Source organism: Macrosteles quadrilineatus, unplaced genomic scaffold (genome assembly GCF_028750875.1).
Source record: "Macrosteles quadrilineatus isolate MER2022 unplaced genomic scaffold, UCM_ALF_1.0 Scaffold_4__1_contigs__length_99947679, whole genome shotgun sequence".
In the NCBI taxonomy this organism is placed as follows: domain Eukaryota; kingdom Metazoa; phylum Arthropoda; class Insecta; order Hemiptera; family Cicadellidae; genus Macrosteles; species Macrosteles quadrilineatus.
In genome coordinates, this window is record NW_026542597.1 from 51596212 (window position 1) to 51613990 (window position 17779).

Genomic DNA, 17779 nt, shown 5'->3' on the forward strand with positions numbered 1-17779 from the left:
TCCAAAGGAAGAGATACCAGATAGCACACTAACAATTCCGATGACGTACGTATGGGAAATATTTTATTCATTGAATGATCAACCATATTTGGTAAATAACGCAATTAATATCATTATTGTTTTTACACTTATTAATCAATGCTAAATGCTTAAAATATGTATAATTTCACTAAATTTCTCAATCACTCAATTTATCGCAGTTAGATGAATTAGCGTAAGCCTTGAAAGTAACTGTCGATTTCGACAGGTTTCACTTACTAGTATAGAATAATTGCTTGTCCTGGAACATATATATTTATTGGTTGCGTAGACGCTTCTATTAAGAGGGTTTTCTGTACACCATAGTTTCTCCTGCCCATTTTTATTCTACCATGTTTCTTTTGGAGTCGCTTTACTGTTTTAAAGTTTAGGTTTAAGCTTACTTTTTAAGCTTCTTTTAAACTGCATGTGTTAGTCATACACAATACGCAACTCAAGTTGCCGTTGCGTGGTTATAACCGGTTGCTTTTGGTATGTAGCCTCTGATTCTACATGCAAATACTCCTCTATTAAATATGGATTTAGAGGGCGGAGAGGAGTGCTAAGTTAGTCACAATATATCCATCCAAAGGAATGCAACTAAGTTTACAAACCCCCATGTTTATTAGATTAAGTACCTAGGTCGTATCTATCTTACTACCAAATTGTAAAGGCTATCCTACTAGGTATCAAAATTAATCTTTTGTATTCTCTTTCGTCATGACTAAGTTAGTTATAAGTTTAGTATGTTGACAAGTAGGCCTACCAGTAAGTTAATTCAAAAGACATCCTTAAAAAATAGGCTAAAGTAGGCCTAAATAGTAAAGGGGTAAACAGTTTCTAAACTGGGCTACCCTAATATTGATTGAAAGTATCGATTAATAATAGATATTTTTAACTACTGTATATAAATTATAGAACGGAACTGTCATAACCTAACCTAACTAACGAAACTTGCTGATGATGAAAAAATCAAATGAAGGTTTACTAATCAAATTGATAGTTTCAATCAGTATTAAGTTAGGGTTTAAAGTTAGCCCAGTTAAGAAACTGTACCATAGGCCCTAGTACCTAACCTAAAGTACCTACCTACCCTAGTAAAAAAAGGCGTGTAAAGAGGCCTAAGTTTAAGTTATGCCTATATAAAACTATGTCTAATTCAGATAATTTAGGCTACCGTATAGAAGATACGATAGGCATAGAACAATAAAATGTTTCATCTTCCAAAGCCTAACCTAGCCTAATCTCAGATAATGGCCAAACAATACATATTTACTTACTTGAATAGGCCTACCTAACTTGGTTTAAGTTATTCATCTTCGACCAACAAGGTTGGATAGATCTAACTTAGCGTCTATTTGCATTAGCCTACATATTAAAAACACTATTAGGCCTACATATATATACAACTAAGCAACAAAGGCAGGAGTGGCAGTAAATTATTATTTACAAATACGGGAGGCTCGTCAAAAGTTTCTTGCCAGGAGTACAACAGTCGACTTAGAGAAAATTGGCGTAGCGTTGACTTGAATCACTTTTTCTCAAGAGCACGAACTCCTGTCGACAGCGTAACAAAAAGCCGAATAGCCCTAGCAAGCGACGGGTAGGAGTTTAGTCAACAGCGGGGCAGGTCAAAATCACATGCTCTACGCATCCCGTAATCATGCTGCATGCTTCTAATCATAAAGGATGACTCATTTTCAGGAGGGCTAGGATGTTAAGTACCTAAATTGGCTACCAAGCTACATGAAGATTGGCCGACAATGGTCAGTTGTATTTAGGTACTCGACAATGTTATATTATTCACACGGCCTTCCTTTGAAGCAGCAAGAAACTTCGGGTGGCGAGGCTATTCCCCCACCAATGATTAAAATTACTTCAGGATAAGGACATAGGCCTTAGGCTGCCTAACTTACTTACTTGTGCTAGGCCTACTTCCTTATTGGTAAGCATAGGCTACTCAATGATTAGATCAAATTTAACAAGAACTTTAATTGGGTCCACAGTAGTCCTAACCTATATTTTAAACTAGTTTCAAAATACTTACATAAAACCCATATTAATGTTAATCCACACATCTCCTGCAATTGATGATACGACTGAACACACTATCACTTCATGCTGGATAGCAGCCGATTATCAACTATTACAAATAAACAAGCACCATTAAGGATATTTTATTGACACCACAGCAACTGAGTTAGGATCGACGACAACAACGCAACGCACAGAACAAAACCGAACAACAACAAACAAAACTACAACCTACAACTAAACTGACTTGCTCCTTGCTTTAGGCTTTTACGACAGCGACAGCACGTCACATTCGGTTCGGATTCAAAACCAAAAGAGATTTCGTTTTTACCAACCGTTCAGACAAAATACCACGACGACGGCTGACGAATGGAATGAGCTGACTGGACAGACACACTCAGTGCTACCACTACATTTTTGTGCTGGAAGGTGAAAGTTCAAATATTTTCAAATAGGTAGCAGCACTTTGGTCAGCTTTGATTATTGCTTGTGTTAATTTTTATTTATGCATACACTTTTAGCTGAAAATTATAATTTTGGACCAAAATAAATAAGTACAAGAGATTTAGGATTTACACTGGTGGAGTAAAATTTACTCGACATGAGGGGTGAGATCGAGACATTAAAAGGTGGTTTTTTAATAAAATAACCACCTTTTAGTGGCTCGATCTCACCCCTCATGTATGGAAACCACTTATTTGTTGTCAGTTGTTATATTTATTATTGTTAAAGTCATCGCTAGTTGTAGAAATAACCATAACGCATTTTCTTGTTGTAAAGTTAGGCAACGAAAAAGGTAGAGGGGAAATCTTCATTCGTTCGCGGCTGTGTCATCCAGCGACTTGACTTATTTCCGTGAGTTCCTAGGTGGAACATAAGGCCTCGACAAAATCCCGCCACCCGTCTCGATCCTCAGCAAGTGCCTTGGCCTGTATCCACGTCATCTGTCTTCTTGTTGTTAGAGGAACCTCTCATGCCGGGTTGAAATTTCCGCCACAGCCTTAGTATTTAGTATTTGTGTTGTAAATATATGTTTCTATTATATAGTATTAAAAATTTACCGCTATCAATCCGTAACCACGGTCAAAGATAAAGAAGACAACTATCAAGTATCAAGTATCTTGCTAGGTCTCTTTCTATGGTTCTCCTCCATGTTGTTTTTGGTCTACCCCGCTTTCTGTTTTCCTGCGGATTCCAGTCTAGGACCTTTCTTGCTATACAGCTCTGCGGCCTTCTCAGTGTATGTCCAATCCATCTCCACCTTCTTCTGGTAATAATCTTTTAGATTGTTTTTTGCTTATTTATCATCAAAAGATCTTCGTTTCTTATCACATATTAGGCCACCAGATTCTCAAAATGTACCACAGGCACCAATTGACATATGCTTGTAGGCTTTGCACTGCTTTGTTGTTAATCTTCCAGGTCTCACAGCCAGACAGCAAGACAGACATAGCATTAGAGTTGAACAGTCTTGATTTTGTCTGTCGCAGAATCTGCCTTGATGTCCACACAGGACGTAGTTGGGCAAACGCTCCCTCTTGGACTTCCTAATTCTGCTCTTGATGTTGATATCTATATGTCATCCAGCGAGCACATGTGTCATCTCATCACTGTGAATTCTTGGTCTTCCGGGAGTGCCGCGTCAAAGTCGCTATTTACGCTATGTACAAAACCACACATTTCACACATTCTCATTCTCTATTTCAGAATAAAGTGTTAATAATGTTACTGCCGTTCCCAGATTGAATAAAAATATAAACTGCCGTAATTGTGCTTTTTATATTGCAAACTACATATTGGCTCCTATAAAAAAATTTAAATGGCTGGTTAGTTAGTATTGATCAGACGGGCTAGAATCTTTAATCGCCTCTAACTACGCCCAATAACGTAAGCCGGTCAGTCTGAATGAGAGGGAAATGTGAAGTAGAGTGATAAGTTATGAGTACGTATGTGTGTGTACGAGTATTAAAAATGTGCACGCGAACGCCAGTTTCCTGATGCTGATTATTTCAATAGCATAAATCTACATACCCTCCCAAGGCTTGATTTACTAATAATAGTTTGTACTTTATTATGAAAAATGCCCCACACCATTCCCACGCTTTCCCGATCCACTATACGACTATTTAAAGTAAGTACATTGTAATGTTAATAGCGATATATTTAGAATAAATCTTTTTTAACTTTTTAAGCGAGATGGTCTTTTTAACACCCTTTTGCCAACTAATGTTATTTACAATCACTCCACTAACTTGATCTTTGTCTGCAGCTGAATTCTGAAGTGAATGCGTTCCACCGCAAGTTCGTGTCAGAGGTGAGAAGATGTGATGAGATGGAGCGTAAGCTTCGATACATTGAGGCTGAAGTTCTAAAGGATAAAGTCGCCATTCCTGAATCAACGACCAATGAAAACCACTCACAACTAAAATACTACCTTTGATCATTAATTTTAGCAATTGATAAGTTTAATGGTTACAGTTTAATGTTAAACAGTTTGAAAGTTTGGATAATTGGTTTGAAAAGGTATTCTTACAGTTGGAAATGTATGTAGAAAGAGAATGTTGATAGAAATCTCTACAAAATATAATACAGTTTTATAACTTGACAATTGAAATTTATTTCCTAGAAGAGCTTCCAATTAGAGTAATGAAAATGAGCGTAGATTAAGATTTATAATTCAGGTAAACAACTACAATACTAGGTAATTCAGGTCATTAATTTTCACTTTATTGATTTAAATTTAAACTTGACCATAAATTTACTAAAATATTGAAAACTAAAACAATATGTGAATCGAGAACCTCTATATCTGTAAGTTCAAAGCGGAGTCAATATTTTCATAGTCCAGTAACCAAGCTTTTGTAAATACACAAATACCATTAGCTGCTTCCAAACACATCAGCTGTTACAACCCTACTTGCAACGTTGCCACTTCGGAGGCCGCGGCCTGGAGTTAAAGGCGGCCGTGGTCCCTGCACTCCAGCTTTGCTTCGCAGGGACCTAATTTCAGAGTAGCCTATTTGATGTAAACATTATATGTAACGTTTCTTTTACTGAATAAATTGAATTGAAAGTATTCTATGATGAGTTATCCTCAGTGGCAAAGCTGAGACTTGTCCAACAGTAATTAAAAAATGTTTCAGAACAAAATTTGCTGTGAATATTATGAACCTTAATTTTAAATGAACAATGATCATAAATGTAAATTATTCATGGCACATCAATTTCGTTGGACGCACGGTTTGGGTTTCCGATATTTAAGAAAACACCCGGAAATTTTATACCCTCAAACCCCCCTTCTCTCAACTAATTGACTACATACTCGGGCTTTTGATATGTTCATCCCCCTAACTACGCCAAACAAAGTGAAATGTCAGAAATTGTGTTCAAACCGTGTTCCTATACCTTTTTTTAATTTGTTGCCTGGGGCCCATTTTATAGTAAACTACAACTTACAAGTTACAACTTGTAACTTGTAATTTCCATAAGATTTGCATTGGGCGATCAGCTGATTTACTAATAATATTAGTTTGTACTTTATTATGAAAAAGGCCCCCGGACTAAAGTGGCTGTGCCGTAGGGAAATAACTGTTCCAGGTCACTTGATGTGGCCGTCTTTTCATTTAATTTAATATATTAACCACTAACTGTTATCCTTGTCACGGCAACCGACTCGCCAAGTGTGGCCGAAGCCTTAATATATCACATATTGTTTTTTAATTTGACGTAACCTATTGCATGTATACGCCTAACGGATAATAGAGATTTTAATATTGAATTAAACGATGGCATGATTTGCTATAAATCCTATACCTAATTGGTATGAATAGGCACGAATACTAGAAAAATATTTTTCTAAAGAAAAGTATTTTTCGTTACACAGACACTTAACTCTAATGCAAACTGTTATAACAACAGTACTTTATTACTTTGTTATGTTGTCTGTAGCCTGCCTCTGTGTAGCCAATAGCAATTGTTTGCAAATGTTGTCTACAAACATTTAAGCAAATGTCGTCTGCAAACATCTAAGCAAATAAATTAGTAGAGAATAGAGATTCGATATTCATTGATTGTCTTGTCATTCATTCATTCATCATAGACATAGTAGTATAGTAAAAGTGAGGTTGATAAGACAACGGTCGTTTATAATAACTTAAGTTTGGGATTTGTGTTCTTAACTCTAGTAAAACTGATTTTCACTGATTACATTATCAACAACCTTATCTCGGAATGATATGAGAATTAGTAGAATGAGTTGCATTTTTTATGTTAATGAGAGCCTAGTGATAGACTGATAGTGTTTATTCCTTCCTGTTAATAACAACAATTTACTAAAGTTCGGGGTGATTGTGAAATCTCGTTAATTTTTATGAAACAGTCCAGGTTACTTGAGATTGATTGTTTTTTGTAAGAGGTTGTGGTTGGTTTGTGTAGAGATTCCATTTGGCCTCAAGAACTCGATAATAACAAGAGTTTTATTACGCCACCAACTTTGATTTCACATCGAAATGGCAACCAAGGTAATCTTCATTAAAGTTAAACGTTTAATATACTTAAGATAATATGCCTACATTTAAACCTTTTTTAGATTTATGCTAGCTTAGGAGATTTACGCAGGATAATACAGTGCCGTAGACCCCCTCTTAACCGACCTCACATTAAGATAACCAATAATCCGATTATCCGCCCTTGATCGTAAAATATTACAATTTGTTTTAACCGACTTTGCTTTGAGAGTTGTTCAGTTTGACCACCGTTTTCTAGGAATTTCGGTATTTCCGCTCCCACACTCGGTTATGGAAACCATACGCTTATCTCTACAGGATGTGACTAAGAATACGTTAGGCCTATTTTGTATTCATCCCAAAACATTTTGTTTCTGAAAAGCTGCGATTTATTTAATATATATGGCAATCTAGAATTTTCTTATCGCTAGAGTAAACAAACAACGCAACTTGTAGGGTGGTTAGGGGAGGGGGTTTACAACTCCAAGATCAATATAGTTTTTGTGACTCGAGCCTCCAGTGAGAGGCTATAAATAACCATCCTGTCTCGTAGCAAAATGGTTCCTTACGGTATATCTTTAATTTCGATTAAAAGTTCTGTACAGCAGACTCACTCTTATCCGGACTCCATGGGACCGAGGCCAGTTCGGATAACGGGGTTTCTGGTTAAACAGACGTCCCAAAAACTAATTAAAACTGGCCGTTTAAATGCATATTGTATACAGTATTTGACTTAAATTTAGGAGAGCATTGTATTTAGACACGTGATCACTGGTCTCAAATCTTTTCCACGATCACAGTCGTTTCAGTACCGCCCACTTCCCACTGATCAAGTCCGGTTTTAAACTGACGTGCTGATAAAACTTGTCCGGTTAAAGAGATGTCATTCCCACCGAGTGTTGTCCGGTTAAACCTATGTCCTGTTAAAAGGTGTCCAGATAAGAGGGAGTCTACTGTAGGCTTACTGTATTACGATAGATTTGAAAAGCAAAAATTAATATTACAGTACCTAACTTAGGTAAGTTATTGAAATAAGCATTTTTATTGACTCTTGCCTACAACTATTGGCCCTAATTATAATTTATTCCACTGAAAGAATTTGACATTAATGTTAGGCTAATTAGCCTACCGTGTTTTGTATTAAGCTTGTGACTTTTCTATACCGGTACATACGAAAAAAGTAAATAGGCTAATGCAAGTACTTTATACTTGAAAATAATGATTATATAATTCCAAATGAATAGCACTTATTTAGTTATGTTTTTAGGGCTTCCCCGTTTTAACCGACCATTTGAGATATCCGACCTAGGTCCGGTCCCATTAGGGTCGGTTAAGAGGGGGTCTACTGTTACTTGAGAAGAAGCAAGTTTGCCCGGGATTATTGATTTGGTGAATGGAATTGCGGGTGATGAGTTTAACTGCAGAACACTATGAAAGTTAACATAAGGAAAGCCTCTATGCTCCTTTCACACTAAGCTAGGTGTAGGCCTTAGTTATAGATTATTCCTTCCAATATTTTGCCGTAGTGTGTAGAACAGTGTGAGAGCTTTCACAGTATAGCCAGCACAATTCCAGCGGCGATAGAGAACTGTGCTGTCGTGCAGCTGTCCTCTGTTATTGAATTGGACGGTTGTCCCGCCTTGACCTTGCGCCAGTGGCCGATGTAGTGACATGCTAGCTGCAAACTGCACGGTATTCAGTCCTGTAGATAAAATTTAACGCAAATAAAGAAGTGCACTGTCACAGCACTAGAAGCAAAACCAAAATTAATAACGTATTCAGTTATTATTATTAGGCTACCAATTGAGATAAGAGACGCCACCTAGGTGCGTATTTTAACCTAAATATGAGTGTAGAATGAAATGACACATTGTGATGATCCGTGTAGCTTTGTTACTGATTAAGATCAGCTGTTTCATTAGTCAGGATTAATTATGAGGTTTTCACTGATGTCACGAACATAAAAAAGCGATATTCCAACTTATATATAGGCTTATATATAGCTTATATAGGCCTATACCTAAGTCGCTTCAAGATTTTCTAGAATAAGTTGTTCAAAAACTATTGACTTGCAAGCAATCTAATGGACCTAATATAATAATCAAACAGTTCAACTGCCATTATAAATTAAACCTTTAAGTTACCTTAACTTATTAAAACAATGTGTTTTTTTTTTCAGATTGAATTCGCAGTAAACATGACCTGTGAGTCATGTGTTAACAAATTGAAAAACTCCTTAGGCTCTGTCAGTGGCATAAGCCATTTTGACATAAATCTAGAGCAGAAAACTGTTGTTGTTGAAACGACCCTGCCTTCAAGTGTTGTTCAGTCTCATCTAGAAACGACAGGCCTGAGAGCTGTACTCAAAGGTTATGGTTCTCAACTAGGTAAATATTAGTACATATGCCGTTTCCTCTTACCTACCGAATTACTTTCTTTGGTTTGTAACCCTCATTCTAGTCTCTGTTCCTTAGTTCAGCTTGCCTTAGGTATCGAAAGAGTTACTGGTAAGCTTACAAAAGTATTCCTCCCTAAGGTGTCATGAATACAGAGGATTTCACATTCTTTAGATACTTGCATTTATTAGCCTATTGTGAAGAGCAATTGAGAGCTAGAAAACAAATAGGCTAGGTCTAGATCTTCAATCTTGTAATATAACTTTTATCCCCAGATCCCAGCAGACAACATGCAGCTGTTGCGATGCTGGGTGGCGACACTGGCTACAGCTATGGCAGTGCCAAAGGCGTTGTCCGACTAGTGCAGCTTGACAATGACCACTGTCTGATTGACGGCACCATCGACGGATTGCCACCAGGGCGACACGGTCTGCACATACACGAGTGTGGCGACATCTCACAAGGCTGTCAGAGGTAAAGCTTAAGAAGTATAGAAGTATTGGTGTATTGGTGCCTTAAGGCATTTCATAATGGAGTTTAGTTTACCCAATAGCTTCCTGTGAATTGGTGTTCCAAGTTTCAAGACATGTTGTCATCTACCAAGACTAACTGGTTGAGCACTGTTTGGTTGGGCCTTCACTTGTTTCAAAATTATCTGCTGCTTGATTGACGATACACCTAATATCTTATTTCATGACGTCAACTTTCCTTTTTTTAGTGAATTCCCATATAAGGAAGAAGCTATTATCGTAGGTCTCATGGTAAGACTAGGACCTGAGACTGATATACTTTTTTGTTTTGATATATGTATAGATATATGTATCACAATAACTAGCAAAAATCATCCGGTTTTGATTAAATTTAGCACAAACTTGTAAACCTACTTTTATTGGACTGTGGTAACAAGGACTTATGAGGCGTTTTATGGGGTAAAAATTGGATTTCCCCATTTTTGACCCTAAAAACATAACATTTTGCAACTTCTTTCTAACTATTTTGTAGAGCTTAAAAAACAAACAACTTAATTTATTGAACTCTTTTTGCATAGGCCTAGTTATTGGGTACTATACACACATACATACGGATAAAATAATGATAAAATTGAAAAATTTGAAATTTAACATTTTTGTTATTTTTATGGATATTAAGTAAATAAACTAAAACTCTTATAGTTTGCTTGTTTATGGATTTTATCCTACTTGGCAAATTTTTTATCTGATACTAAGGAAAGCTATTAATACTTTACAGAAAAAACATATTTTATTACCTCCCTATAGCAGCAAACCTTGGTACTTGTTTATCCTAATGTTATTTAAACAGATTTAAAAAGTGAAAATCAAATCAGCTAAATATAAATTCCGTAGTCTGCAGGTTTGCTGTGGTGGAGGTGTTTTACCTTACTCTAGCCTAGGATTGTTTTTTACATTAGTTCAGGCTATGCCTAGTAGAGGTTGCGGCATAATGACTAAAATAAAATCCATTGTTGATTGCAGAAATTTGAATCTGGGACTTGGGGGACCGACCATCTTTATAGCCTAAATCTATATGAGTTTATTATTTTGAAGTGATATTTTAGTAGTAAGTATTCTTTTAGTTGATTGGGTAACTGTAAGAAAGACAAAGGGGTCCTGATGTTTGCATCACATGCTAATGTGGAACCTTATACCATTGACTATTGGATACAGTTGTTGTATTAATAGTCAAAGCTAATACTTTCAATTTTGTGTTATAGCACTGGAGAACATTTCAGTTTGTTCAACACAAGACATGGTGGGCCCGACGACGATCCACAAAACAGGGTAGGGAATTATTGTTAAGCCTTTATAAATAAGTCACCAAACAATCGTACACTAATAACCACCAGACCTATCCTGGTTCTCTACTCTCCTATGAAGTTGTCGCTGACTTTTCAAATCAGGCCTCGTCCTCACTTACCAATAATTAAGTCCAGAGTCCCTAAAACAATGTGAGTGATACAGTAACATTAAACAATTATAATCTCAACACACGTTATCACCAGGCAGGATCTACTCAGTCACCAAAATCCAATGCACTAATCTAATATGTCCAGCTAGCAATCTAACAGTAGTTTACTGGAAACACAATTATTCAAGGAAAAATCAAAAAAACTCAATCTGTAACTAAACACTTAGCAGCCGGTCTCTACAACTCACACTAAGCTAACACCATCTGCCACTTTTGCTATTAATAAATTATTAGGTGAAACCCGTCACAATTGACGGTTACTGTGGAGGTTTCAAGCAAAATCATTTAACTATCGATGAAAAATAACTCAATTTTTGGAACAATTTGGGTTGTTTGTGATTCAGCAGCTTGCTTTAAGCAAGTCCAATCTTAGTAATCAATTACTATAAACAAGTCTGGCATTTCACTGAAGGTTCTTTGATAAAAACATATAGGACAGCGTAATTAGAATTGTGTAAATATATCTAAAATTAATTTCTATATCTGAGAAATAATCAAATTGTCTTTTGTTTTGATTGAGTAATACAGTATCGTGAACTAAACTGATTCACACGATCAATATCTCAAATGAAAGCCTTTATTTATAGGAGGATTTTAAGACCAAGACATATAAAACTAAAAATAAATAAAAATTGAGTTACGTGTCATTGATTGCAGATAAGTCCTAAAATAATAAAAGTACTACACATGTAAACTACTAAGTGATAGTTTGTACTATTCTAACCAAGCTTCTGAGATAAAGTATCAGAACCACAAACAGGTCGATCGATCATAAAATTATTAACTAATTTTATTAGTTAAGTTGTTTATTAAGTTAAGTTATTTACAATTAACCTGCTATTAGCTTCTATTTTGTAGGCTATTCAGGGCTAAATACTAGCCCACTGGACACTTGCAGTCAACTACACACACTGGATCATGTAGCCTAGGTTTGTAGGGCCTCAGAGGTATCAGTAAAATAATCGGCTCGTAATCACAGATTACACCTAAAATTATCCTATTAAGTGGTGTATTTGCGAACTTCATCAATATTCCAATAATTAAGTAATTTTTGGAATGATTATCAACTTAAGGGAATTGGTACTTACCTAAGTGTACTGGAATTAGAGTAAACTGGAGTGGAACCATTACTAACCATGTAAACAAATAAATACCTATGTATAATGTATAGAGAAAAAAGAAGGGTCTTGTACTTTTTATCTTATTTTGTGAGGTTAACAGTTTTAGCTGAATGGGAAAGAGTCCAGTCTAGTACAAAAACACATACTTAACACAATTCACAAAACATCACAATACTTCACTGTCACTGACAGCATTTCCAATTATAAGCAAGGTATGAGTTGAAGAGAAAGTTCAGCTACCCACTACAATAAATAGTTTTTCTTTTTCAACTATTTTTTAGTATTTAATTAGTTCCTAATACTTTCATTTGCTGAACCCCATATCGTGGATTTTTGCAGCACACAGGAGATTTGGGCAACATAGAGGCTGACCAGAGTGGGCGAGCTGTGTTCAGACTGGTGGACAAAGTGTTGAAAGTGTGGGATGTAGTGGGCCGAGCTGTGGTAGTGACTCAGGGCGAGGACGACCTGGGACGTGGCGGACACCCGCAGTCACTGAGAGATGGAAACTCTGGCAACAAGTGAGTAGGCGGTGAAAACTACACAATCTTCTGATCACTTGCTTCTGATTATAAACAAAGAATACAATTTGCAAATCACAACTGTCACAAAGCTTTGTGATAACACTATGACCCGTTGGTTCATTGCCTGAATTTTGAGGTCTTCCTATCAATTGATAAGAGTTAAGTCTCTTAGGTGAGGAAAACAATATCATTGGCTATCTTAGTAATCCTGATAGTTAGACCAATTCGTTAAAACCAAGGAAAAAATGTGGTTCGGATTCCACTATAAACTGTAGGTCCATTAGTTGCCATTAGCTGTATGGGCTATTGCTATTAATTAACAGCTGTGTCTAAGGCATATGTCGGCCTTAGTCACTAACAAGGCTACAAGATCGCGCCACTCATCTCCATTCATATTTGGCTTAAAATACCTACTTTGTATGGTCGCCATTTCAATGAAAAGTATTAAAGTATTAAGTATAAAGTATAATCAGAAGATTGCCAATTCGATCCTGAAAAAAGTGATTGGCTGATTGTTCAAAAATGGGGCCAGCTGCCCTTGATCATTGGGATTTTAATTAATAGCCCTTTTTAAAGTATTAGCTAATCTCGTACAAAGCTACACAAGGAATCTCACTCATTTCTATACGTCTTCCTTCGCTTATAATTGGGTTCAATTAGACCAAGTACCTCTAATTTAGAGTTCTTCCTCCATGAAATCTGTGTCTTCCGTGTATTCTATGGCATACCTGTACTTCTTCTAAGGTAAGCTAGCTGCCATCCCTTTATTCTACAAATAAAAATCCTCACCTAAAGCCATTTCTTACAAAAAACAGACACTAGTTTAGTTCAGTAGACAGGTATATGGTTCAGTAAACTGAAGGTATAGGATGTATTGCAAAGGATTCATCCTGGAAACAAATGGGGTACCCTTGTCTAAACCTTGCAAAGGTAAAAGTGTCAAGTCTTCACCATAGACTAATCAACATTAACACCCTAGGTTTCAAGGATTTTGGCTTACAGTACCAGAATAGGAAAAACTCCACTCTAGTACAAGAATCACAATTACAACACTTGATTTTTAAAACACAGATTGATTTTTTGTACACAGACTACACTGTCACTGAAAGCAAACTCAACCTGTCCATGGTTGAAATATCCTTAACACTAATACCGAAACCCCGGTCTGACAGGCCCACGGGAATTTTCAAAAAACGCATGTTGGCAACACTGTTTACTTGAGAGATTCCATTCCCCCAATACCTTCCCCCCTTTTCCTCCCCTACCTATTGATATATTATTTGTTCATTTTGCTTGGGTGCCGTGACCTTGACAGGTTGTCTAGTTCATAACATGCCTGTCTCAGAAGCCCATCGTTAGTGTATTTTAAAGCGGGGTCTCACAGGCCGAGGGTTTCGGTTTGTGTGTGTCTAAGCGGGGTCCATTATTTTTCAAATGGGGTCTCACAGACTGGGGATTTTGGTTAACGTCAGCCTAGGTAGGGTTTCGGTATTACTGTTAGAACCTAGACGTTTTTTACATTGTTGACATTGTTTCAGGATATCCTGTGGCATCATCTCTCGGTCAGCTGGTGTGTTTGAGAACCAGAAGCAGATCTGCGCCTGTGATGGCGTGACTATCTGGGACGAGAGGGATCGCCCCGTGGTCGGCCCCGGTCGCAGACTCACGCAGAGTTCTCTCTGCACGTACATTTGACACGTGGTAGACTTCATGTTTTTCCTCATCTTCATCCTCATACTATTTCTTCTCTACATCTTCACCATCATGTTCATCTTGGTACTGATCTACTTTTACTCGGAGTTCACAAAGCCGAGGATCGAAGAGCCGCTGTTGCTTCCAAAGCTGAAAACCGTAGAAGTAGGATGATGGTAGTGGGACATGGGTGCATGCAGCTGTTTTACTGTAGTGAAGCAATTCTATTAGTTGTTAATTGCCTTCAGTGATTATTTTGTGATGTAGAAATATTTTATACCGTTATTTTGTATAGTTAGTATAATATGCTATTTTTAAATTGTATTAATTTTCTCTCTGAAATGAATAGTTGAGGCTGTAGCTGCTAAAGGGGCCTAAGTCGAGATGGGCCCTTATAGATGAGATTCGCTATTTCGCTTCTTTATGTCTTCTAGTATAATCTTTGATCACTTGGAATGGTGTATTTCAGTTTGGTTGGTATAACTCTGAAAGCCAGCTGGTGTCACTAGGCCCTTTTAGCATGGACCAGTGCCAATGCTGACAGCAGCCAAACATAACCTAACATAGGCCTTTTGTGTCAAACTTTAGGACGGGCCCTTTGAGAGGAGAATCGCTATTTTGCTTCCTTGTTTCTTCAAGTATAATCTTTGATAATTAGGAATGGTGTATTAGTATTTTAGTTCTTTGTGTTCGTATGACTCTTCAAGTCAGCTGGTGTCACCAGGCCCTTTAAGCATGGACCACTGCCATGCCAATGCAGACAGCCAGACATAACCTCTAAACTTTAACAGCGATTATCTCAAAACATCAGTTTTCGGCCCGTTTAGAAGCTACATCCTCAATTACATAGAAATCAAATATTGGTCTTTGATCATTAGTTGAATTGGCAAAACATACTGGTGACCATTATAAATCCATATTGTAGCAAGTAACTTATCCAAAACATCAGCCAGTAATTTAGCCCAATTCAACAATATGACTGATAATAATAGACCATGATTTGACATTATTTTCCCATGGTAGCCTACCCACATTCTAGCTAAAGATCAAAGTCCTTCTAACTTCCTATATTTTCAAAGCATACCTAGTTATAGTTGGACTAATAAAATAGTAGATTACTTACTGTATCTTTTTTATTGTATTAGCTTGCCTGTAGCCTGTATGTTTAGCCTTCCAAATATAGCAACAAGCCCACATTTTGTTTGTGAACACAGATTATAATTGATATTAATTGATCTCTCGTAAATAGGTTTTGCTTATGAGGCATTTAAAATTGTCAAAATTATGCTGATGCCTGGGTTTAAATTTTACAATGTAGATAGTAAGTTTACTGTTTGTTAGGCCTAAATCCCAGCAAAATAATTTCATAAACAAATTCAGTATTAAGATAAACTTAGTATGGAAAAGGCAAGATGAATATGTCGTTGACAATAATGTATCTTATTTAGTATCCAATGTAATACTAACACTCTAAACCTCGTGGTAAACATATATTACACTTATACAGGGGCATTTATATGGTCTCTAAATAACCTTCTAATACAACTTTTTATTTCCAAGATTGTTATGTTGGATGTTTTTTTTTTTAGATATTCTTACAACAGCCTTAAGGTTTAACCAAATTTATTCCTTAAATTAGGAGCCAATGATTGTAGTTTATTATGTTACTATTCCGGTAAACTAAACACAATTATTTTGGATGAGTGACGTACTGTATTTTTTGCCATACTACTTCAAACTAACCTAGTGATAAAAAAAACTGTACAAATCTGTTTTATATTCCCACTAACTAAACGACTAACAATCACTATTCATAACCTCTAAGAGAGGTTATGTTCTTGTTTATAACCACTCATTGCCAAATATTATCAATTGGTGTCCCGTTAAAACTCATTACCCTACTATAGAACGTAATGAAACATATTTGATTAAGCAGGCTGTTTTCTGGACCAAATCCTTGTGTGGGAAGTTGTCAAAACAGTATAGTGTGGCGAAAATATATATTTTTAGGACCAGCTATTCCTTTTTTTTGCTTTTCAAACTATACTATTTCCTTGCATGTACAATTACTTCAACTAATGTTGCAAGGAAATTTTTTTTAAATATTATTAACAAACATAAAAAATATCTTGAGATTAACATTAAAAGTGGCATTGGTTTGATTAATTATTGGAATGTTTGTTTACACAGACGATATACTTGAACATATAAATTAGTAGAAACTAATTTTTTGTCATACTGCAGCAAAGACAGCCGTTTTTATTACATATTGTGTTGCGAGTCATAAGTAGCTCTTTTATTCCCTAGAGAGAAAAAGGCGTTTTTAGTCCCTAGGGAGTAAAAATCAGCTGTTTCAAACTTCGATTGTAAGCAATTGCACGTACCAAAATTATTTATCGATTGATATAATCGTATGTAGCTTATTGTTGCATTATTGTCAACAGTTCGACATATTGAGAATAATCTCGTACAGTAAGAATCAAAAACAAGTTGGAAGTCGTTACAAGAACAGGATTTTTGTTTTCTAACTTAGTTTTTGAAATAATGCTGCAATATGACAAAAAATATAGTTCATCACAGGCAAAAAGTGTCTTTTCAACCCTCGCTCATTTTCTACTTTGTATACTTGAGCTCAGGTCGAAAACAGTCACTTATAATGGAATATACTATTACCAACACTTCTAGGTAACTTAATAATTTTTTTTTGTTAAAGTTGTTTTGCTATAGTTTTATTTTAAAAAGTAACTGAAATAAACTTTCATGATAGTGAAACAGCTCTTATTCGTATTTGGCAAGTATACTTATTTGTAGCTATAGTTGTGAATAGTGTTTAACTAGCCATATAGCTAATGAACTTTAAGACAACATTTTATTTCTCAATGTGGGTTAATACGCTCATAGTGGCGTCCCCATCTTAAATAATTGATAATTGAAGAATCAAATTGTAGCAGATGATCTTATTTTAAAACAAAACTTTACTTATTAATGTATGTACAGTCTTCTAAAGCATGTCCAGTACAAATATCTTTCCAGTTATCTTATTTCTTATGATTATATGTACTGATAGGCTGTTAAATGTTATGTAGGAATAATGGTATGTTCGATGGTGTTTGTTAAACAATGTATTTTTATTTGCTTTAAGGTTGATTTTTTTGTCTACTTTGATGTGAAAGTTCTATTAATTTTTGTACATTTATAAATACATGAAATCAATAAATATTTTCCAAGCTATTTCTGTGTTTGTTATAGAAGGTATGTATAGGGCTATTTAGTATATTGAATTTTAACCCAATTTTAACTGGTTAAGAATATCTGGGAAAAAGAAAATCTATGATGAGCATAATCTAGACTTAAATTTGAAGGAAAAGTTTCTGGAGATTGTGAGAGTTTGTTGCATTAAATATGAGGAAAAAATATAGAGTTTAATTGAAAATGACAATTTCTCCATGGAATTCTAAAGGTTATCCAATCCTTTCATTTGATATATTCCCTGTTAGGTGTGT

At 35.9% G+C, this 17779-nt stretch overlaps 2 protein-coding genes across 3 annotated transcripts in view; one reads left to right on the plus strand and one right to left on the minus strand.

Annotated features, from left to right (window-relative positions):
* Positions 1–2281, minus strand: part of LOC128991492 (protein crumbs) — a 74919-nt gene extending 72638 nt beyond the window's left edge. For both annotated transcript variants that reach the window (XM_054414416.1, XM_054414415.1), the window contains exon 1: positions 2066–2281. In XM_054414416.1, coding sequence (XP_054270391.1) covers positions 2066–2096 — 31 coding nt within the window. In that variant the 5' untranslated portion in view covers positions 2097–2281. The remainder of the gene's footprint in view (positions 1–2065) is intronic.
* Positions 2282–6076: 3795 nt separating this feature from the next.
* Positions 6077–17507, plus strand: LOC128992137 (copper chaperone for superoxide dismutase). The gene is made up of 6 exons (XM_054415567.1): positions 6077–6572; positions 8737–8944; positions 9229–9427; positions 10686–10752; positions 12400–12581; positions 14123–17507. Exons 1-6 carry the CDS (start codon positions 6561–6563, stop codon positions 14277–14279), a joined length of 825 nt encoding a protein of 274 aa, XP_054271542.1. The 5' UTR covers positions 6077–6560; the 3' UTR covers positions 14280–17507.
* Positions 17508–17779: the final 272 nt, after the last annotated feature.